The following is a 24,322-nucleotide window of genomic DNA, read 5'->3' as shown; positions in this document are numbered from 1 at the left end:
TTTAAAAATAAGTGTACACTGTATTTCAACCACGACAGGAGTTCAGTCAATTTATTTAATCAAGGGTTAGACATTCTGAAATAAAAAGAAACTGTGGCCAACATGTTTGGCGTGCCTTACGCAAATTTTCAAAGCCAACAAGAAATTTAACAAGGTCGGTTGCAAAATTGCTTTTTGCCATATTCAGATGTTTCATACCTTTAATTCCTTCTGCTTCTATTGACCACATCATTATCAGACTTTTAAGAACGATTCTTAACAATGCAACGCCAAGACAACTTCCAATTCCTCATTAATCATAACAGTTCACGATTCAGGGCTCCTATATTGGAAATAGCATGCACTCATGTCACGACAAGAGACAATTCACGCACACTTACTGCTGGAGAGACCACCACCAGCAAGGAAGCTTCTGGGACGGTTCTCTAAACATCCACACTCCATGCGGAGCCAATGTTGAATGGCAGGAGTTAAGTTCTTATACACCACCTACCTTTATGTCGTGGGCGCCCCAAGGGTCCAATAGCTGTTTCTCCAAAGCATGCAGTGAATCCAGAGATAAGACAATCAGACGCTGCAGGATCTGTATGCATGGGGATAAAACAAGCAACAACGATTACTTCAACGATAGCTACACCAAAGGCATGGTTTACAATGTGTGCGGTGAGTTACATGCATCCAAGGATTCACGAAAGGGAGTATAAAGTTGATATGGTAACCTTCTAGCGCGAGACGGACTTTGTATAACTTTAACCAGCTGGGTCAGCGTCACTTCAAGTTAATTATAAGTTACCCAAGCAAATGACTCATTATGCGTTACAAGAAAGTAAAACATACTAAAATCTGCATAGTCAGTCTGGGCAGTAAAAGATCAACTGAAACCATTGACCAAAGGACAATTGTGTATTATTAGTTAAATAGCACACAATTTGGTAGGTTTTCCGTCACCATAGTCTACTAAACTGCAACCTACCAAAAGGAGTCAAAATAAAATATTTGAAATATTATTACTGAAAATCCACTGTTAAAAAACGGAGTTAAAGTTATTTCTTGCTCAAACAGGCACAACTAATTAAATTAGACAGTTATGCTCAGCAACGCACAAAATGAACACCATTACTCACGTCAACTACCATGTTTTTCTGTGAATAGTCTTCCCCCCAACCCCCCCCCCCCCCCCCCCCCCCCCAATACCATTGGCAAAACGGTGCATTCAGCATGGCAGGCAGCATAAGCTATGGTGTGCGTTTTAGGGTTTGCTAACCATAACAGCTTATTGCAGTGGTGAGGAGTATTTGAGCCAGAACCAGAACTTCATTTTTAGGTCTCGCCTACGCAGCGCGCATGAGCTGCATAGGAGGGCCTTTAGCAGTCGCTCTGCTCATTTTCAAGCACTGCACTCGTGCTTGTGGCGGCATCCACCTTGCGGGAGCGAGCAGGGGCACGCCACAAGCACGAGTGCAGTGCTTGAAAAGTGAAGCCTGCGCGCGCACGCATGCACCACTCCCAGGCTTGCTTTATATTTATCTGGCTGTCTTTGAACACATCGCGAAGGTTCATTTATGCGTGCTTTCACTTTCCAAAGCTGACCTAATAGAACAATTATAAAATCAGCCTAACTTAATGGATGACTAAATTAGTGGGGCAAAAGGCACAGAATACGCCTCTTTAAAAAAATGTTTTTCCCCGTTTCATAGCACGGGCTAGTAACAGTTCAACCGCTCAATGCAGACTTTATCTGGCATACGCAGTGGATGAAAGGTCGTTACCAGACATCACATAGCATTAATAAAGCATGGGGTTGTCCCATTCACATATCCATGTGAATAATAATGGAGGGCACATTTGCTAATTTGTGCATCAATGTCTAACTACTGACCCTGGTGTGCACATCCAGTGACTCATGAAACTGCAGGCATCCACTTTAAATATTGACTCCAACCCCGTCTGGAAGGAGCCTCACACTGTTCTACTATCAAAATTTTTCACAGAATGCTTATAATTGGCTAACAGATTGTATCACAGCACCTTGTCTGGGAACCACGCAGTACAGTTTTTACTACGTTCTGAATAAGCTGTCATGGCGCACATTCTACAGGAGGACGGCCTGTCATTTTTATGAACATTGCACATGGAAGCTGACTAACAACAATGTTGTTGCGCAGTGTGCTGATGTCACAACTTGTTTACATTCAGTGGTTGCTGCGGTAATGCGTTTAAAACCTGCTCCGGAAATGTTAGCCTTTTTCTGGAATCACACAATCTGGCTTCTGCTTGCTCACTATGAAAGCATTGCTACTTTGTCTCATATAAAATGCTGTGTTGTTTTTTTTCAAAATTGTTACGTATTTGCCTAATCATAAGCAGTACACACACATCTGGCCTTGTAAGCACTAGCGCTTTATGCTCCATCTTCCTATGAGCCTGAGTTTTTTATTTTCTTATTTAAACATTTGGTGGCGGTTGTCAATATATGCCAAAATGTGTTTGCAAACTCCTTAAAGAACCGTGCATTTTCATGCAGCCCTCAGCTGTTCACCAGCAGCTATCCTGGTGTTAATCACATCGCACACACAAAGGGAAGTAGCTAGAAAATTAAACTATACCCCACTTGAGCTATACCTCTAAGCGCACTGAGCACGTGAAGCAAGCAAACCTACCCTTATTGCGAGACTTCCCTTCAGCCTTTCACGGTGTCAATATATCTATCTATCCATCCGCCCTTTCACCTTTCCATCTAGTCATCCATTCATCTGGCCATCCCATCACCTTTCCATCCACCCATCCAACATTCCACCCATTCAAATATCTATATTCATCCTTCCAAGCGGAAGATCACCTCGAAGTGGAAGTCTGACCGAAGTGCAGATGCCCATCGATCTATATTCGCAAACCCATCTATCCAGCTTTTCACCCTATCCATTCACCCTTTTATACTACATTTTACTTTTTATTCCTCATTTGATCATTCTATTCTTCCTTTCACCCTCCAGTTCTTTCATTTTTGCTCTTACCTACCCTTCTTTTGCCTTACCCTTACTTTTTTTGTTCACCCCTCTGTATTTTCCCCTGTTGTCTGCATGTCATTATTCTTTTTTAATTTTTATTTTTGTTTCATTCCCTGTACATTTAAGCCCACCTTCCACACCTCTCTCATGGTATTTCCTAACAGTGTTATTTATGAGCTTTTTGTCTGCAGAGCTGCAGACAGAAGACGACCATTAACAAGTAGTTAATGTTTTAGTGGTACCCAATTTTCCTGCCCCTGGCACCCAGGTCCAGACCTCGCCACTTAAGCTGGGTAAGTGGGGGTTCACTACTCCACAGACACATACACATTTTTGTTCTTATGCAGCAAGTTAGATCTGTGGAGTTTTTGCTGTAATTAGGAAGACTGTGCAGCTCTTTCCAGATAACAATAAGCATTGGCATAGCCAATAGGTCTCGCCTTTGGGACTATTTAGTTATCCAGCAAAATATCCTTGGTGCAACAACATCAAGTGTTGCATGGCTAAACACTTATAAGGTCCCAAAGGCGAGACCTATTGGCTATGCCAATGCTTGTTAACTGTGGCCTTTTCAGTTAATTTCTCCAATTTTCTTATGATTCACTTTGTCAACCTCCGCTGTACATAGCCTTCAACATGTGCAACAGAGACACTGCGCCTGGACTACGGCCTATGGCACTCCTGGCAACCAAGTGGGCGCAGGCTGCCAAGCACTGCTGCACATGTCTGAAGGCCGTGCGCAGCAATGTGTGGACGCAGGGACCAGCCTCTCGTCAGCTCCAATGGCAAAAAAGCCAGGACCATCCTACACCATAGCGCACAACCTCTGGACGTGCACAGCAGGAGCTGGTCATTGGGCCAACCCATACAAAATCAAAACCCATAGAGACTGCCAACACCAGCTATGCACAGCCTAAGGCGTGGGGCCAGCAATAAAACCCCAACCACACACATTCTTTGACTGCACAGCAGGGTTTTTTCCACCAATTATTTTTTTTGATACAGGAAAACTATTTTACCTTTATAAGTGAAAATTCAAAAATTTCATGAAAATTGATCCTCACAAAATGGGCGGCATGACATCGCAATTTTCTTTATTTTTACTCGCTACAAATTTTTACAAAAGACTTTTGGGGGACATTTTTCATTGCCTTGCAAGGCCGCCAGCACTCCCTTGGGGCTGGGCGCCTCTCATGGTGAAGTGCCCAACCCCATGTGAACATTGCACATTTGTGAGAGGCAGCCAAACTGCCTTGGTGTCTGCAGAGTAGTTCTACTTGCCTGGTTCTTCAAGCAGCACATTGTGCCTCTGTTTATTTAGGCCACTCTACATAGTATGGTACACAGACTTCTGCTCAATAGTACCGCCCGCAAGGTTCTGCACAGCACATTGTGTGGTTTGTGTATTTCAAACCTACAGCATTGTGTGTTGGTGTCTAAGACGTGCTAGGGCTGGCTTGGGGTGGCACTTTGCATACTGAACCTTTGTGTATTTAGTATCTTGTGTGGCTTCCTCAGGACATTTCCATGACAGCTGTTTCATAATAGGATCATGCTCTTGTTTAAGCTCCCATAACCAATTTGTAACTTGCACCTGGAGATGGTAATTTCGTGGACTTTAATTAAGCTCCCAATGTTTGGCTGATGGAAATTTAACTTTTATGTATTTTTTGCAATTAACTTTACTTCACCTTCCCACACTGTTCGAGCATCTTCTTATGGGCAGCCCTTGGGTGTAGTGGAACCCTGCCCCTGCTTGCAACTCGCCCAGTGCCAATGACTAATGCTGCGATGCCAACCAGTTTAATTGGAGTAGGTTTTTTAATTACCACCTCTGTCTCCACCTCTCCTCCCCTGGAGGGCAACTGTTGGCAGGAGGCACTGGGCTAATTGCAGGTGGCACAGAAGCCCGTTGTCTTAGCCTGAGCTGCTACTGTAGATATGACGCAATCGAGGCGTGGCACGCCTGATGTTTCCAACATACGCTCCCTTTCAACTCTTTGCGGCACCATCTTCTCCAGTGGTTTAGGTAAATCCTATTTTTAATTGATTTAGAGCACTATTAATGAACATAAATTTAAGAATACATTCTACTTCGCTCATGCCTCTTCAATGTCGCCGCGTGTGCTCTAGGAGAAAGTACATTATTCCAAGGTAGCATTGGTGCTGTTAGGCCATAGCCAATGGGTGAGGATCCTTATGGACTCCCTGAAGATCCCTTCCAGAATGCTATTCAGGAAGGTCAATCCTCTCACTATAAGCCACGTCGCCTTACCTCATCATTCTGTTGACTATCAGACGGCAATCATAAGGGGCAAATTGTCATTCATGAGGCAAAACCAACAGGACCATGATTTTCTTAAAAGAAAGGAACTCAACCTGCTTGCCGAGAGATGCATGAGTTTCTGAATCAGTGACATTCTTCTGTAGAGCAACGCTGAGAACGTGGTCATCTCTGGTGATTTCCTGGCTGATATTGACTGTCCCATTGGCAAGTTGCAAAAGACAAGTTTCTAGTTTGTTTCAAAGCATTGGCAAAATTGGTAATTTTCCTCCACAGGTAATATGTTTTAATAGTGAAACATTGCTCATGTGAAAATTGTAGGTGAGGAAACCTCACAAACAAAAGGCATGCACAACATTCACTCAATGTATTGGCAATACAGTTTCTAAAGTCAATAAAATTCAAAAAAAGTTTTAAACGTTTGAACACCGACAATAGTTACTATTAATTCTAACAGACTAACACTTTCTAACAATAAACTAAGTTACTCTAAACTATCAACAACCAATATCAGTCTTTTATTAAACTGATACGGTCTTATAACGTTTTAGCTAGCAATTGAAATTGTTCATGCTCCTCTGAATCAATGTTATTTCACATGCAGAAAAATACTTTTTTTGTCTTTTATTTATATAATTAATTTAATTTTAATTTCTTCTTTGGTGGTTCGAAAACAAAATTACTCAATTTTTTCACTTGAAGGATAGAATTTTGCTCCAGAAATGGAAGACCTTAAAATTAGTGTACCACTAATTTCTATACATTTCCAAGACAGGTGGCAGCTTCCAATTATTGTTTGAGAGTCGTTGGTGCATTTTACACCTAAACTGTTAAAGTACATCTACCTCCAAATACCTCAAAGAGCACTTTAGGGCTTGCCTCAAAAAATTACTCAACATGGTGCCAAAAACAAACACGCGCCTGGTATGGATGGTTGTCTTTGAGAACAGATCACAGAAGCATTTTCTTACATACTATAAATTTGTATATAATATGGGTTCGCTAAATGTTTTGTTTTCTGTTTTTATCATGCATGCTGTGCAAGGCAGAATTTGAAGAGCTAGATTTGGCGTCCTTAATTATTTTAACGCATAAATAGGCATTAACCTAATATAATGAAAATCACATTTTATATTTACGAAAAGCTTGCTAAAAAACAGGTTATTTACCTTCGGTAACACTCTTTCTGGTGAATACTCTATCAAACCGTAGACTCACATTCAGAATATTTCCCAGGTGCCAGACTGGATCTGGAAGATTTTCATAGCAGCGCTCCTGTGTGCGGCTATAAGGCACCATGTGGCTATGTGAGGGCTTAGTTCTGCCCCAGAAGGGAGGGAGCACAGAGGCATATAAGCACCACTCCTGCGCGCCAATGTGAGTTTCTTGGATGACTGTTTCCGCACACTGTGATGCAAAGCATTAAAAATTGTTGGTATCAGTGTGCAGATCTCTAAAATGTGCCTTTTTAGATGGTTCACCACAGAACATGGAAGCGGGAGGGTAGTGCGGAATCTGCATTAGGAGTTTACACCTGGAACACTGAGCAGGTGAAATTTCCTTTCTGTCAGAAATGCCTATTAAGGCATTGGTGCTTTGTGAACGTGTGCACCGGCACACGTCACAGCCTGGCAGGTGTCAAGGATACGCACTCCTCTTGTCGACACAGTGGTAGCAGCCCTAGCTCTGGTGATTTTAATGCAAAGCACTATTCACCTCGACAAAGTTCTTTCCTGTATGGCCTTTCTTTCTTTTCCCCAGAAAGCCCCACAAAACTTGACTGTCCAAATTATGGTTCTTGGTACGATCAATGTAAAAGATTAAAACTCTTTAGGGGTCCAACCATTTAGAGGTGAGGTAAAGAACCCTGGGAGAGTGATGGATTGCCCAAAGAAGAAACGACTCATAACCTCTGGTAAAAAATCCACCCGAGTCCCCAGCACAAATTTGTCTGGAAAAAAGGTGGTATAGGGAAGGTGCACAGATGGGGCCTGGAGTTCACACTTGCGTGGGTTGGAAATGAACGCAATGAGGAAGGTCTTAAAGGTCAGAAGACACAATGAGCATCTGTGCATCGGCTGAAAGGAAGTACACATGAGAAATGTAAAGACTAAGGTCTCACTAACTCATCACAAACTGCTTGGGAGGGAACTTGTGTGTTAAACATTCAACAACTGAATCACAACAGGTGATTTAAACAAGGATGGTTAGCCCGGAAAATGTAAAAAGACCAAAAGCACAGAAAATAACCTTCAACAGTGCCCACTGCACTGCCTTGCTGGGCCAAAGACGAAACAAATAATAAAATGTCCGACCGTTTGGCTTGTAAAGGGACGGTTTTAAAGACCACATACCAGGCACAAATTTGTTCTGGCCCTGGCGTAAATGGGCTTCATAGACGGACGCCTCGGTGCAAGGATGACATCCACAACCTCAGGTGGTTGATTAAACAGTCAACTGTTACTACTCACTCTACCACGCATGAAGGTGTAGATTACGCAGTTTTGGGTGGAGGACACTGTCCTACTGGGGTGATAGAAGATCACCTCGAAGTGGAAGTCTGATCGAAGTGCAGATGCTCAAGCCCAGTAGGTCTGGGTACCACGCTCTCCTATACAGAACTATTAAGATGACTTGAGCCTGGTTGTTCCTACAGAAGTCCCGAGCTCTACTCTAGGCTCTAGGCAGAAAGCATCTCCTAGCGAGAATTTTCACAGATACTACAACATGCAAATGTCTTGGCTCTATGCATTTTCTACGCTCCCCACTATCCAAAGATGCTCTGTGCCACCTTGGGATGCAGAGGCCATTCGTGATCCATCAAGTGCAGCTGGCTGAGCTAGTCCACCCTGGAGTTCAAAGACCCCACAGGTGGTTTATTATCAGGGAAATGCCCTGCTGCTCCAGCCACGTCCAGAGGTGCAATGCCTCTTGGCACAGGACTAAGGGCCCTATTCTGCCTCACTTGTTGCAGTACCACATGGAAGTGGTGTTGTCTGTAAGGACCTGAAGGAGCCTCCCCTTGATGGACAGCAGGAAGGCCTTCAGTGCCAGTTGAATGGACCACAACTCCAATAGACGGGAGCTGGGTTTCTCCTGCAGACCAGAGTTCTCTCATGCCTATCTCTTCCAGATGACCTTCCCAAGCCTATATTGATGCATCCATTACCACCGGGTGCAGTAGGAAGAGAGGTCTCCAGACGGTCAAACTGCATTTGAACAGTCACCACAGGAAATCACGTGTTGTCACCTTCAAAACCTGGATGCCATCTTACAGGTTTTCTTGGTGGTGGACCCACTATGACTTCATATACCACTGAATATGCCATGCTGTGCAGTTGACAAGTAAGATGCAGAAGGCCAATAGTCCAAGAAGGCTCAGAACTCTCACCTAGGACCGATGCTTAAACATCAAGATCATAGCCTGAATGCCCTGGATTAATTGCAATGGAGAGAAAGCCTTGAAGTACACTGTGTAGTATTAAAGGAAGCCTCTGCGAAGGAGTCCGGTGTGAGGGTGGCTCGCTGATTGTGGACCCCAACCATGTTAGCAGGCTCGCTTTCATCTGGAGGTGGTCTACGACAGACTGTGGCAAGCCCACCTTCATCCGCCAGTCATGGAGGTAGAAGAAAACAAAATGTTTACTAACGGTAGGAGTACTTTTGCAGCTTGAAGATTTTTCTGGATTCACATGTTGTGCATTATTCCACCATCCCCTAGTTAGGTCCGGAGCAATGTCTTCTTAAATTTGTTTTTTGTGTGGGGAGTTCCTTGACCACCATTTGGTAGTATGTCCATCCCCTTTGCAGACAGACATGCATCTTGGAAGTTTCTCATTAGCTATATTGTTGGCCTCACCTATTTGTTCCTGTCATTCCGGGGAGGTGGGCAGATCGCAAAGTAACCATTTTGTTTTACAGCGTGAATTTTTTCCTGGAGTTACGTGCTGCTCATTTTTTTTGTAGTGGTATCAGCCTCCTTGGAAAAGTTGGGTTGAAATGAGCTTGAACTTGCGAGCAGGTGTTTTAGTACTTTTTGTCCAACATGTGCTTCTCAGTGCATTTGGATGCTCACACGTAGTGTTTTGTGAAGGTGTGTATGGAGGACCATGTTTCTGCCATACAGATGTTGGTGATTGATGCATTGCTCAAAAGGCCAGTGTCATTCCCTTCTTCCTTTTGGAGTGTGCCCTTGGTTTTATTTTAGTAACAACCACCTTGCTTTTGTGTAGCAGGTTTGGATTATTTGCACTATCATGCGGTGGTTCCCTTGGTGACATACAGAACCTTACTTGCCCTCACAAAGGAGACAAAGAGTTGACGTCCCTTTCTTGGGGTATTTTATCACTTGAGGTAGTACACAAGCGTCCTTCATACATCAAGTGGGCATAGGACCATTTCTTGTGTCTTTGCCACCTGAAAGAAAACCAGCAGTTGAATAACTTGATTAACATGGTATCCGACAGCACCTTAGGGATGAATTGAGGGTTAATTCTTAAAGCCACTTCATTCTTCTGGATTTGTAGGTAGGGTTCTTTTTGCTTTGTCATGAGGTCAGCTTCCTTTGCTGCTCTTCTTGGGGCCTCCAAACTCTCAATGTCAATCACTACTTCCTCAGTGTCCGGCTCTCCTCTGTGTGCCTGTGTGGTGTCTTTGACACTTCTCTTTTCCGAATCACTGGACAGGCCCAATTCTTTCAGGAAGGGACGTTTTATCTGGGGGTTGACCATGGCATAGTGTACCCAGCCCTGCCTTTGCCTCACCTTCAGTGTCTTTGGCTGAAACTTGGCACAAGACTGGCAGTACTTGGCGATATGGCACTTTAGGAGGAGCAGATTACAAATCTTGTGTGGATATTTCTGCAGACATTTTTTAAGGCAGTTTAGGTAGAAATTAAAGGGTGTACGGTCAATCATCCCTCACTACCTCACCTCTCTGCATTCTCCAGCCAAGTGCTTCCAGCCAGACGGGTCCCCCACCAGAGCGGTGAAAAAGGGGGTCCTCCCTTTTCAGTTTCTACTCAGCACTTTTGGCCTCTGCCTCTTTCTCTCAATTCTCTCAGTACTCCTCCACCTTGCATCCGAAAAAAACAATCTAAAGATTGCGACCACACATAGGAACTTTTGGGACGAATGTCTGATGATGCAGAGGGGATGAACACACCCCTGACAATGCCTACAACAGAGAGGGCAAAAAAGCAAGAAATAAGATACAATATACAATTCCTGACCCAGACAAAAGATGGCAGAATAATGCGTTGCATGTAAACCCAGAAAAGATTCACGCTGCAAAACTGGCACAACCAATGTCCAAACATAGCCAGTGATTACCACCATCACTTTTGGGAATACCAGACGTTGACTATTGAGGCCGAAGGGCAGCATGGTAAACCGAAAATGCTCCTGGCTTACCTTGAACAGCAGGTAATATCTATGGGGCGACAGGAAGAGTATATGAATATATGCATCCTGCAGGTCAAAGACCACCATCTAGTCCTGGATCCATGACAGACAGAAATCTGCGCCAGCCTGAGAATTTAAATTTGTGCTTACATAGGAAGCCATTCAGGGGGCAAAGATCTATAATGGGCCAAAGCACATCATCTTTGTTTGGCAAGAGAAAAAAGCAAGAATAGCAACCTATCCCTATTTACGAGTCTGGAATCCTCTTGATACCTCTATTGAAAAGTAAAGCTCGCACCTCCTGCATTAGAATGGACAGGTGCTCCTTGAAGTGCTGGTCCGGGGGGGCAGGGGGTGGTGAGGTACAGTGGGACAGTAAGGAACAGTACGGCATAACCATGCTGAATGATCTGGAGGACCCATCTGTATCAACACCCTGGGAGAAAGTACTGGATTCTGCATTCCAAAGGGTGGTTGTGCTTCTCTAAATGCAAGTTAAAGCAGTTTGGAGTCTTTGGCAACATGGTAGGGTGAGTGGGAATCTGCGCACTGCCTACCATATTCATATCCTCAGTCACAAAAGCACTAGACTGACTGCAGAGGAGTCTAGTGTTTCATGTACGTCAACTCCCTGCAGTAGCCTGGGAATTCCCTAAACTGGTGAGGAACTATTTAGCAGGGGTTGAAAGAACGAAAGAGCTTGTTGTGACCTTACTCTCCTTAAAGCATTGTAAAACAGAAGCAGCCTTGTCACCAAATAAGACATAAGCTGTCGAGAGCCATATCCGGAAGGCAGGCCTGTCCATCTGAGAAACCTGTGGATCGCATCCACGAATTATGAAACACCACAGTGGTCTCAACCTCTCATCCCAAACAGTCAGTAGTGTCAAAGCCAACACGAATTGCACATTTGGCTGCATTAGGACCATTTTTAATGCTTTGAGCCAAGGCCAATGAGGCCCTAAGTTCTTCCAAGACCGTCAGCAAGACTTCAGTGGCCATATCCAAGAGTGCGTGCATGTATCAGCCCAATAAACAAACAGCATTGCTGGCTTCAATGCTAGGCTAGCCAAGGAGAACTTTCATTTTCTAAATGCCTAAATCTTCTTTGACTCCCTGTTTGGGGGGTTGTATGGAATGAATGGGAGTTCACCTTGCTGGTGGAAGCCTTGACCACCAGTGTCTCTGGAGCAGAATTAGGAGTAAGGAAATCCAGCTCCCCAGGAGCCAGTCTACAGTGTCTGGTCACCTGCCTATTCACCGTCAGGGCTTGGACCAAATGCGTATTAAGGTGTCAATAAGGGTTTCATAAAACAGAAAGGTTCAGATGCGGCTGGCTAACGCTGCACAACTTCAGTAAGGACATTTGTCTTGACTTCAACTGAAGGCAGTCGTACGTCCAGGACTTCAGCTGTTCGTTGAATTACCAAAGCAAAGGAGGTACACTCTCCTGTCAGAGGTCCAAGAGGTGGATTCATCCCTGTATCAGGGGAAGTATCAAGCCCACTGGTTTCCTGTAAATCCTCGTTGTTGGAAATGGCCCTTTTTGCAGGGTTATCCCCAAACTTTTTGCTTCTTCCTCCTATTTTTTCCTGACCTGTGTTTGTTGGCTATAGGACTCTGGGCACTTTACCACTGCTGATCAGTGCTAAAGTGCAAATGTTCTCTGTGTAAATTGTTAGAGTGATTGGTTATCCATGATTGGCATATTTGATTTCCCAGTAGGTCCCGAGTAAAGTGCACTGAGTGTGCCAGGGCTGGTAAATCAAATTCTACTAGTGGGCTTTCAGCACGGACTGTGCCACCCACATGAGAAGCCCTGAAAAGATGTCTCAGGCCTGCTACTGCGGTGCCTGCGTGCAGTTTGTTAACTGCTGTGTCGACTTGGCAAGTGCAGCCACTTGCCAGGCCCTAACCTTCCCTTTTCTTACATTTAGGGCACCCCTATGGTACCCACCCTGGGCACGGTGTGGTGTATGTGAAAGGTAGGACATATACTGGTGTGTGTAAAATGTCCTGATCGTGAAATACTGCCAATTGCGTTTTTCACTATTGAAAGGCTATCCTGCCCCATAGGGCACAAGGGAATAATTTGTAACATTTTACAAGCATGTCTTCCCAAAGGGATAAGATGGAAAAATGGAGTTTGGTATCCCTGAACTCAGGATTTAATAAACACATCTTTTCATCTTTTAGTAAAGATGGTTTTTAAATTGTGTGTTTGAAAATATCACTTTTAGAAAGTAGCTATTTTCTTGTTCAACCATCCTGTGTGCCTCTGACTGTTTGTGGATTGACTGTCTGGCTTTGGAGTGACAGGGGCTGGGGAGGTGTAGTGGCTCCAGGAGTCTGGCTGAGTCAGCACTAGGCTAAATAGGCCTGATCTGCATTTGGGGTGGTGGGAGGAGTAGCACCTGTACCTGAATAGGGCTGTGCCTGCCTTTCACAATGCTGGCTCCAACCCCCTCCTCCCCCGTGGTGTGTCTGGGGCCAAGGCTCACACTGACAATGGATGTTGTTGTGCACTTGCAGAGTGCCCCCCCAGAACTGGTTGAACTGGGCTCAGAGCCCCTTGCACAAAGAGAACAAAGACATTTTTTGGGTATAAGTATTAGACCTAAAACCCCTGAACTTTAGATAATTTCTATAATTCAACAGGAACCTTTGCCAAGGAGAAGAGCTGGAGAGACTGAGGAAAAGTACTGCCCTTGCTGTGTGTCTGGGGTTGGCCTGCAGCTGCTGTTTCTGTCAAGGAAAGGAGAAGGACTTTGCTGTGTATTGTGTCCGCTGCTTGAAGGAGATCTCCAAGGACCTGAAGTGTGCTGGCCTCCTGTTCTGAAGTCTCGGGGACACAAAGACTTCTCTCCCATCTCCCCTGAACTCTGCTGCTGTGAGTTCGGACCTGCCAAGAGGTGTCTGTGCCAGTGTTGGTCCTCTGGAGGTTGTTGCTGCTGTTTGGGAGCTGGAAGAAAGAAGAAACTCAAAGAACTACAGAAATCGACGCATCGCTCTTGCGGCTGTTTTTCCAATGCATCTCCACAGTGCGAGAAGAATTTCCACGCATCGCCACACCGCTACAGAAACTGCCGCAGCGCCTGTTGCTGCTGCAAGAATCAACGCATCGCAGGATTGCGGCTGAAGAGGACCAACGCAGCGCTGCTTGATGCCGCCGCATCAATCGCCAACGCATCCCGGATTTCCACGCATCTTACCTGTGCGGCACGTTCTTCCTACGCATCACCCGCGGACCGGAACCGTCACGAAGAACTCACGCATCACTCTCCGTACAGACCAGATTCGACGCAACCCTTCCTCTGCGTGCAGCGGGACTGTCGCATCTCTTTGTTTTCCGACGCTGTATCTGACGCATCTACAGGTACTTTGGTGAAAAGTCACACATCCATAGTTTTCTATGGTACAAGTTCTTGAAACCTTTTGAAAGTCATATTTTTAAACTGTGTATGTAGGATTTTTGTCGTTTTGGTCTTGTTTAGTTTAGATAAAGATATTTTATTTTTCTAAACTGGTGTGGTGTCCATTTGTGGTGTTTTCACTGTGTAACTGTGTGTGTTGGTACAAATACTTTACACATTGCCTTTGGGATAAGCCTGTCTGCTCGTGCCAAGCTACCAAGGGGGTGGGCAGGGGTTATCTGGAGTGTGTATCCCCCTTACCCTGACTAGAAGCAAGGGTCCCTATTTGGACTAAGGTACCTACCTCTGCCAACTAGAGACCCCCATTTCTAACACACGTACAGACTGTCATCATCATAAGGAGGCGTGGAGTATGTTAAATCATCCAAATATTGTCATTTCTAAGTGGTGGCAAGCTCTGATCGGAGTCAGAGCCAAACACACAGTGCTGCCTTTGAGTGCACAACTGCAGTAGTGGAAGCATGGTATCAAACTTCTGGTTGTACGGGGACTGGGTGTGCCCTGGCAGATTTGGAGTACAACCTTGGTCGAGGTCGAGCCAATGACAATTTGGGGTTGGGAGCAGGTCAATGCCCACAACTAGGACAAGGACTTAAGAAAAGCCTGTGACTTTTTCTTGTGTGCAGCGATGTACAGATTTGCTTCACATTCCCGAATCACCTTTGCGTGCATGAGTGCGCAACTCATCGCATGTCTAGGAGTCATGCCCCGAACCCAAGCACCAAAGACGCCTCGTGCGGGTCTGTGACAGACATTTATTCTCTGCAGTCCCAACATGGTTGGAAGCCTGTTGTTTTTAGGAGGCACTGATCCCTACCACACTGGCTTTCTTTTGGAAGTCATTGAAAGACTGACAAAAGTGGAGCTACAGATCTGCGTTTAAAGGAATAAAAAAAAGATCAGAACGGACACAGGCATGCATGGGGGTGCTTATACGCGGCTCCACTCTTCACCTTGTCAAATAATCTCCCACTGCTGTCAATGTGTGCAATAAAAAGCATTGTATGTACTCGCATATATTCATGACGGATTTATATTTTGATCTACTTAACACTTTAACATATATGTATCAAGTTCTATGTACCGAACTCTGGGTGAACTTGCCGTGTTATGCATTAGAAAACAATACAATTTTTTTTTTTTTTTTAAAGAAACCTACACAGCTCCACTCTAACTTCTTGGGTGGAACGAAGTTCAAGCAGAGTCACACAGCATTACCTAGCAGTACGCCAAGAGCCTTGCTACGAGAAGTTTCCAAATCCAGTGCGACACCTGGGAAATATTCTAAAGGTGAGGAATCTGTAGTTCGAGGTATCCATCAGAACTTCTTTGTTCACATATATGTCTCTTTTGAAACAAAAAAAGAGGATTGTACATTCAAACATGAAGCAATCATAAGTCAGCTCACCTGTGCACTAGGTTTCTCTTTGGTCCAGACAGATTCCTTTCGGTCTTTAGGAGTGGCGATGAACATCACAGGAAGATTGGCACGTGCGGAAATAAAGTTAGTCCTGATCTCTGCATATTCCACATCTGATGAAAAAGAAAATGTGTCAGACTGCACAACAGGATATGGGTAACTCCTATTGCTTCCCATGATATTACTCTGCGATCATGGGCAAGAAAACCCTACAGTAATGAATGCAATGCATTTGATTGGAAGGAGCTCAATTACAAAGTATAATTCTAGACTAATGCAATACTTTGTTGGTATTTACTTTAATTCTCGTAAACTGGACGTTAATGCTTCAGCTAATGTCAACAATGAGAATATTGAGGTTTACCCGCGTGGAGGCAAAACACATGCAGAAGGGGCAGAAATATGCAACTTTAGTGCCTGCGGTATCTTGTCTGGCTAGCCACATCATGTTCCAGCAAGAGAATATGTAATGCTCATTCATCAGCCTTCTAGCAGAGGCCTCACATAATAATGGCTAATGCAGTATCGGTCAAAAAAGCAGTTCTCAGCGAAGGCAAAGAGAATATATTACAATCCAAAATGCAACCCAGATAGCTTGTTTGCGTACACCACCAGATACGGAAAGGGGACACATGCAAGTCCCAACTGCATACATTCTGGAATCGAAATGATATCACATGATTTGTTACAGTAATAAATCTAAGCTGGGATTCCAGTTCATTCTAAGAGGATGGGGAATCAAGAAGAAGTTGGTAATGATACACTTTGGTGAATACACATACACTGCTGACGTAACAAACAATGGAGACCTACAGGAGCAGGCGTTCCCTCCTTCAGTGTGGTTGGTAACAAACAATGGAGACCTACAGGAGCAGGCTGTAGTGTCCTTACAAACTTGAACAAATAGGAAGTAGACCGCACGTAGGAGTAAGTAGGTTTATTGGCACCTCATCCACCAACAGCTCTATCTCAACCCCCACATTCAGAATCACCACGTCAGCGCCCTTCCAATTCCAAGTTGGAATCAACAGATCATTCTGACCTCCTAGTGTTGCAGATCAGAATGATCCACTGTATATTGCCACACATCTTCCCCCTCAACAACAAAAATAGCAAAATTGCAAACAATTACATAGCAAGAAGAAATAACATACAAAATCAAAACAGTAGAACATAACAGCAAAAGCTGCTATGTAGCATATGATTAAAATGAACAGTGGAACATCACTGTAAGAACAACCATGCAACATGTGATTAGGATGAACACAAATTGCAAGCAATTATATAGCAAGAAGAAATAATATACAGAATCAAAACAGTAGAACATAACAGCAAAAGCTGCCTTGTAACATATGATTAAGATGAACAGTAGAACATCACTGTAAGAACCACCAAGGGACATGTGATTAGGATGAACACTCCACCCCTACCATAACTGACCTATGACCTAACATAGTCCTTCATGTATACAGGAAGTCTGCGTACTCCCGGACTTCTTTCTCGGATACCCCCCGAGACACTAGGCAGATCAGAAACAGAGGACGAGAAATCAGAGGACCCGGAACCAGAGATTAATCTGTTACTACCCACTTGACCGAACGAAGCAATGGGATTCACAACTACAATACGACTCTTGTTCCAAATCCTCCCATCACTCGTTTTTACAGCATTATTAAATACCTTAGTCACAGGTCTTACATTGGTATATTTTGACCAAGGTTGGCACCCCACCGGAGCTCTTATCTTAACCAAATCCCCAACCTTCACCACTTGAAATTGGGCGCATTTCTTACCATCAACATAAGATTTCCTCAAAGACTATTTCTCTATCTCTCTATCCCTCCATCTTCCTACCTGATTATCAACAAAGCCCTTGTTCAATTTCATCCAACCGGGACACAACAAAGTATTAGGTATCCTCCCTTTAAAAAGTTCAAAGGGGGATCTCCCAGTGGTTGAATGAGGAGACACTCTGTAAGCCAAAATTCTGTCTTGAAGTGACTCCTTCCAATTCAAACTACTAGCTCTCGCTAGCTGAATACTTTCCTTAAGAGTCTTGTTGACCCTTTCAATTGCCCCATTTGTTTCAGGATGGTATATTGCACACCTTTTATGATGTATACCACATTTATCAAGAAAATTCTTAAACTCATTCGAGATGAACTGTGGTCCATTGTCTGAAAGAATACTGTTAGGAAAACTCTCTCTCTTGAAGATGTCTTGCAAGAATCTAATAACACATATAGTGGACACATCTCTAACAGCACCTACTTCTATCCACCTGGAGTACAGATCCAAAACCACTATCATATATGGAGTATCACATACCCCATGTAATGGACCAACAATGTCAATTGAAACCTCGTCCCAAGGATGATCAGGTAACTTCCTGCACACCATTGGGGTTTGTTTAGTCTTCAAAATCTTGTCACTAGCACAGCATTAAGGACACTCTCGAACCAACCTCTCTATCTCCATATCCATGCCAGGCCACCAAAACTGCAACCTCAACAGTTCCTTGGTCCTGACAATTCCAAGATGACCAACATGGGCAAAATTGAGCAACTTCTTTCTTATACCCAACGGCGGAACCAACCTCGTGCCCCTAGTAAGCATGCCATCAACCACAGAAAGTTCGTCAGAAACCAAGCTCCATGGTCTCTCCAAACGTTTACATTCTCTCAACATCTCCATAACTCTTGTAATTTCTTCATCCTTATTGATCTCTATATTCCAATCATCCTGAGTGACAGTACCATCCGTGATCTCACATATATTAACAACCTCATTATCATCCGCAACATCATCCTCATTGCTCCCACTGAGATCAACCAACCTAGAAAGACAGTCCGCCGACCTATTGACAACACCTGGAATGTAATCAACTTCAAAATTAAATTCTTGTAGAGAAATAATCCATTTGTTTATCCTAGATGAAATGGAGTCAAGACCTTTCTTAGAAAACACCTCCTTTAACGGCTTATGATCCGACAAGACACTGACCTTCACTCCCCACACCAAGTTCTTAAACTTCCTTAAAGCCCAAAATATGGCTAGAGACTCCTTCTCTATAACCGAGTAATTCCTTTCAGACCCTCTAAGGCACCTTGAGGCACAAGCAATCAAACAATCCACACCATTTTTCTTCTGAAGCAGCACAGCACCCAACCCTTTTTCACTAGCATCCGTCATGATAACATTAGGATCACCAGGCACAAACGCATGAAGAGCCGGCGCTTTACTTTGCTCTGCCTTAATCAAGATGAACTCCTTCTCACACTCACCTGACCACAGAAACACCAAATTTTTTACAGTAAGCCTTCTCAAACTGTGAGTTTTACTAGCATAGTCTGGAATGAACTTACTGTAAAACTCTATCATACCAAGAAAAGATAGCAATTCCTCTTTGTTAACCGGTACAGAAATGTTCATGATGGAATCCACCAATTCCTTCTTAGGGAAAACCCCATGCCCAGTTATACAATGTCCTAGATAATTTACTTCTTGCCACCCAAATTTACATTTTTCTTTCCTGAGAGTAAGCCCCGCTTCTCTTAAACGTTGTAGTACAGCTAGAACACGAACATTATGCTCTTGAAAGGTGTTCCCAAAAATCAAAAGGTCATCCTGATAACATTTTACCCCAATAAGACCTTTGAGAATGTGCGACATTATGCGTTGAAACACTGAAGCCGCTGAAACAAGCCCAAATGGCATTCTACAAAATTTTAAAGTACCCATAGGGGTTACAAAGGCAGTTAGGTCTTGAGAGGAGTCGTCTAACACAACTTGGTGATAAGCTGAAGCCAAGTCAAGAGTAGAAAAATACTTCGCACCACCCAATGTACCAACCATCTCATCTATGTTTGGGAACGGAAACTTATCCACAATGATCTCTTTATTCAATGCTCGCAAGTCAATGCAAAGGCGAATTTCGCCACTGGCCTTCTTAGCCACGACTATCGGAGCCAACCATTCCGTGGCTTCAACTGGTACAATTATGCCTGCCTTTACCAATTTATCTATCTCTTTCTGTACACCAGCCTTTTCATTCAACGGAATCCTTCTCACTTTAGCCACAACAGGTACCGCCCCTTCTCTTATCTTGATGTGATGTTTATATCCCTTAAGACAACCCAAAGTGTCCTTAAATATGTCAGCAAACTGTTCTACAAACATGAGACAAGTCTCCAACCGTTTGTACCTGGACCTGTGGAGAGGCATTGGGGTTTAGACGCACCCCAAGTAAGCGTTGGTGAGGCCAGCCCATAAGAGAATCACCCTGCTTAGCAACATATACCTTCCCAGCAATCATTCTCCCACAGAGTTCAATGGTAGCTACAAAGTAACCAGACATTTTTATAGGCAACCCACCATAGCCCATGGGAGAGAGATCATTCTTAAAAAAATTTACTTTGTTGACAAAGTGTTGCATGAAGACATCATCCCCAATTATTGTCAAATGAGAACAGGAGTCAAACTTAAAATCCAGAGATACCCCATCTATATCCACCATATGAGATAGATGATCACTTTTACTTGCATCAACCTGAAATGTGACCACTTTTACCTCAGGCTGAAGTTTAGCGGACAGACCGTTATCCTTATTACCCTTAATTTTACAACATTTAGTGAAATGTCCTTTCCGACCACACATGTTGCAAGTGGCCCTCAGTCCAGGACAATAAGGTGAATTAGCAAAATGCCCAAAACGACCACATCTAAAGCAAACAGGTTTACCCCCAGTAGGGAAGCTAGTTACATTGCTAGACGTAGAGAAACTTGTATCTTTTCCCTTCACCTCCTTCTTTTGTACCTGGCACACCACCTCTTCTACCTTAGTTTCAGTCAAAGTACTTTTACTCTTTTCCCCATTCAATTCATCGACGCACTTCCTCATATGCTCAACTTGTTTGGCAATAGTTATAACTTCCTCTAACGGCGGTTCATCCTTCAACCAGAGTTCCTTCCTGATATCATCATGCGCACATTTCAAAACAAACCGATCCCTGATCCTCTCCTCCACAGCAGGACCAAATTTGCATGAAGATGCAAGTTTCCTCAGAGCCGAAACGTATTCTTCTACAGACTCCTCCTTTTTCTGTCCCCTCAAACCAAAATGAAACTTTTCTATAATCGTGCTTAACCTTGGTAAATAATGACGGTCCAATTGTTTGATACATATTTCATATTCATTCAAGTTCCTTTGTTCTGAAGCACTTAAATCAGGTAAGTGTTCTAACACCTCTTGACCCTCACCCCCAAGGCAATGCAGCAATAATGAATGTTTATGTTCAGCACTCAGGTTTGTGCCACAAACCCTCGCATAATTCGTAAAAATCTTCTTCCATTTTTGCCACTTAACATTTGGTTCGCCAGGACTTGTTAAAAAAACGGAGGTTGCGTCACATTCTGCATATCTGAATAACCTGTTGAATAAAGAACTGTAACTACTAAACACAACCAAGATATAAACAAAATAAAAATCACAAATTAGATGTTAAAAAAACAAACAAACAAAAAAAACGCAGGAGCAGGCGTCCCCCCTTCAGTGTGGTTGGTAACAAACAATGGAGACCTGCAGGAGCAGGCGTTCCCCCCTTCAGGGTGGTTGGTAACAAACAATGGAGACCTGCAGGAGCAGGCGTTCCCTCCTTCAGTGTGGTTGGTAACAAACAATGGAGACCTGCAGGAGCTGGCGTTCCCCCCTTCAGTGTGGTTGGTAACAAACAATGGAGACCTGCAGGAGCAGGCATCCCCTCCTTCAGTGTGGTTGGTAACAAACAATGCAGACCTGCAGGCGTTCACCCCCCCCCCCCCCCTTCAGTGTGGTTGGTAACAAACAATGGAGACCTGCAGGAGCAGGCGTTCCCTCCTTGAGTGCGGTTGGTAACAAACAATGGAGACCTGCAGGAGAAGGCGTTCCCTCCTTCAGTGCGGTTGGTAACAAACAATGGAGACCTGCAGGAGCAGGCGTCCCCTCCTTCAGTGCGGTTGGTAACAAACAATGGAGACCTGCAGGAGCAGGCGTTCCCTCCTTCAGTGCGGTTGGTAACAAACAACGGAGACCTGCAGGAGCAGGCGTTCCCTCCTTCAGTGCGGTTGGTAACAAACAATGGAGACCTGCAGGAGCAGGCGTCCCCTCCTTCAGTGCGGTTGGTAACAAACAATGGAGACCTACAGGAGCAGGCGTCCCCTCCTTCAGTGCGGTTGGTAACAAACAATGGAGACCTGCAGGAGGAGGCGTTCCCTGCTTCAGTGCGGTTGGTAACAAACAATGGAGACCTGCAGGAGCAGGCGTTCCCTCCTTCAGTGTGGTTGGTAACACACAACGGAGACCTGCAGGAGCAGGCGTTCCCTCCTTCAGTGCGGTTGGTAACAAACAATGGAGACCTACAGGAGCAGGCGTTCCCTCCTTCTGTGCGGTTGGTAACAATCAATGGAGACCTGCAGGAGCAGGCGTTCCCTCCTTCAGTGTGGTTGGTAACACACAACGGAGACCTGCAGGAGCAGGCGTTCCCTCCTTCAGTGCGGTTGGTAACAAACAATGGAGACCTACAGGAGCAGGCGTTCCCTCCTTCTGTGCGGTTGGTATGCATTGTTTACAGCAGGGTACTTTTTTCCGGTTCTTCAGGTCAGACAGTGAGAAGGGTTGATAGGGTGTCACCATATGGGTGGTCATTAGGGAGCTGTGTGGCACAACTGAGGAAGACATCTTGCCAGTAACAATAAAACTGATGCAATGAATGAGGGTGCCAGGTGAGGCACAGAAGCGATACCGCTGGTGACGAATGACCCCTGACGCCTGCAATCAGCGGAGCACACGCAATGGGGAGAGAGGGTAGAGGTGATGGCCGTACCATGGCTTGGGGCCCTGTGGTCAGAGGTAGGGTCCGGTGATCACAAATGTGTCTGCAGACACCAGGGGAGGCACTGCTGAGAGGGAACAGAGGGGCGAGTTTGGGCCGCTTCCTGGGACCGGCTGCTCTGCCCCTCTGCTGTTCGGCTGCGGTGCCATGTAGTGTTGAGGTCCCAGCCCAGCTTTTGCCATCTGTGGTCACACCGCCTGACGGCTGCCAGCAATGGCTCCTCTCACACAGCAGGCTGATAGGACGGAGAGAGCGATGCTGACCGGGGTCTTAAGAGCTCTCGACCGCTGGTGGCAGCAGTGTGAGAGCCACTACTAACAGCAGAGTAGAGTCATTCTAGGGGGGAAATGCCTGAGAAACTATGGGAATTTAAAGGCCAAACTGACTGTTCCAGAACACCAATGAATGCAGAAAAACATGTCAACAGCAGCATAAGTTTCACTACTTCAAAAGAGAGTCCTGATGTATGTTAGTATCAGCAATATTGAGGCACAGCTGAGACACCTGGAGTGTGTGGGGCAGGGGTACCATTCTTGGATAAACTGCGCTTGTTGTCTGGATGAGGTGGCTTCCAATATGGGCAACACGGACAAACTGAAGTAAAGCTGGCCTTCAGCAATCACGAGGACGCCACTAGAGTGAGGAGCCTGGGGAGTCTTACAATGTGGCTACAGCCTGCTGAGTCCACGGTCAAACATGTAAGAAGGGCTAGTGGTTGTGGAGTTGAGAGATGGAATGGCTGGCATTGGCCCAAGCCTACATGCGTGGCACTTCAATCTGGAGCACATATAACCAAGGAGGCTGAGATGAACAGGCGGAAAAAAGAATCAAATCTCGAAGATGATGAGGGGACCTACTGAAGCCGCAGCCCTACTAGTCACAAACGGTGATGGTTCAAGCTAAAGTAGAAGAACGTGCATAGAGCAATAATATATGCATTATGAGTACTGTAAAAACGAAACCAATATCTGCCATGGAAAATGTTGTTTCCAAAGCTGCTCTTGAACCTGATCGAAAAATCTTCCTTCTCATCCCATTTCCCATTGGAAAGGAGGACGGCGCTCTCCTGGTGCACCTAGCGCCTGCAAGTCCACTTACAATGGTTCTTACGGTTCCATTCCAAATACAGGTGTATTCATTTTCTCAAAACCTGTCTGGTCATATTCAGGTTTCTGCTTGTAAAATACGATGGGTCAACATATTAGGCCAACTGCTTAAGCTATTTGTTAACAGGCGTGCAAGAAAATAAAATAAATTGTTGTTCTGATTTCTAGATCACAAATTTGACACATATATATATATATATTCACTGAAAAAACCATAGGTTTCACACATGTTATAGTTAGCTGGACATTTTACTGATAAAAAACCTATGAAATTACCCCGTTATAGTTAGTGCAGGCAACTATAACTCACGCGACCGCAATCCTCTGCTGATGCTAATACTGTATTTAGACACTTATTTGCCCATGTCTTCTTCCATTAAATTTTAGCTATACATATATTACAAATATTTTTTTTTCATAAAGACACATATGTCATCAGCAGAGGATTGCGGTCGCGTGAGTTATAGTTGCCTGCACTAACTATAACGGGGTAATTTCATAGGTTTTTTATCAGTAAAATGTCCAGCTAACTATAACATGTGTGAAACCTATGGGTTTTTCAGTGAATTTGCAAGGTTTTTTAAATGCTAATTCCTAACTATAACGTGTGTGAAACCTATGGTTTTTTCAGTGAATTTGTACGTTTTTTTAAATGCTAAGTTACTTTACGCCATTCGTGGCGCGCGCGCCCACTTTACGCAGTTAGTGCCATGCACGCACGGTGGGCACGCGGTGCGCTACGCGCAACGCGTGCCCACGTTACACTGGATGGGCCATGTACGCACGATGCGCTTCGCGC

At 44.5% G+C, this 24,322-nt stretch overlaps 1 protein-coding gene across 1 annotated transcript in view; it reads right to left on the bottom strand.

Annotated features, from left to right (window-relative positions):
* Positions 1 to 24,322, bottom strand: part of NOL6 (nucleolar protein 6) — a 530,178-nt gene that overhangs the window by 168,305 nt on the left and 337,551 nt on the right. The window contains exons 22-23 of the mRNA XM_085628873.1: positions 15,537 to 15,661; positions 494 to 583 (exon numbers count right to left, since the gene is read on the bottom strand). Of these exons, the coding sequence (XP_085484999.1) occupies positions 494 to 583; positions 15,537 to 15,661 (215 nt within the window). The remainder of the gene's footprint in view (positions 1 to 493; positions 584 to 15,536; positions 15,662 to 24,322) is intronic.

Source organism: Triturus cristatus, chromosome 2_1 (genome assembly GCF_964204655.1).
Source record: "Triturus cristatus chromosome 2_1, aTriCri1.1, whole genome shotgun sequence".
In the NCBI taxonomy this organism is placed as follows: Eukaryota; Metazoa; Chordata; class Amphibia; order Caudata; family Salamandridae; genus Triturus; species Triturus cristatus.
This window is presented reverse-complemented; position numbering and strand designations above follow the sequence as displayed.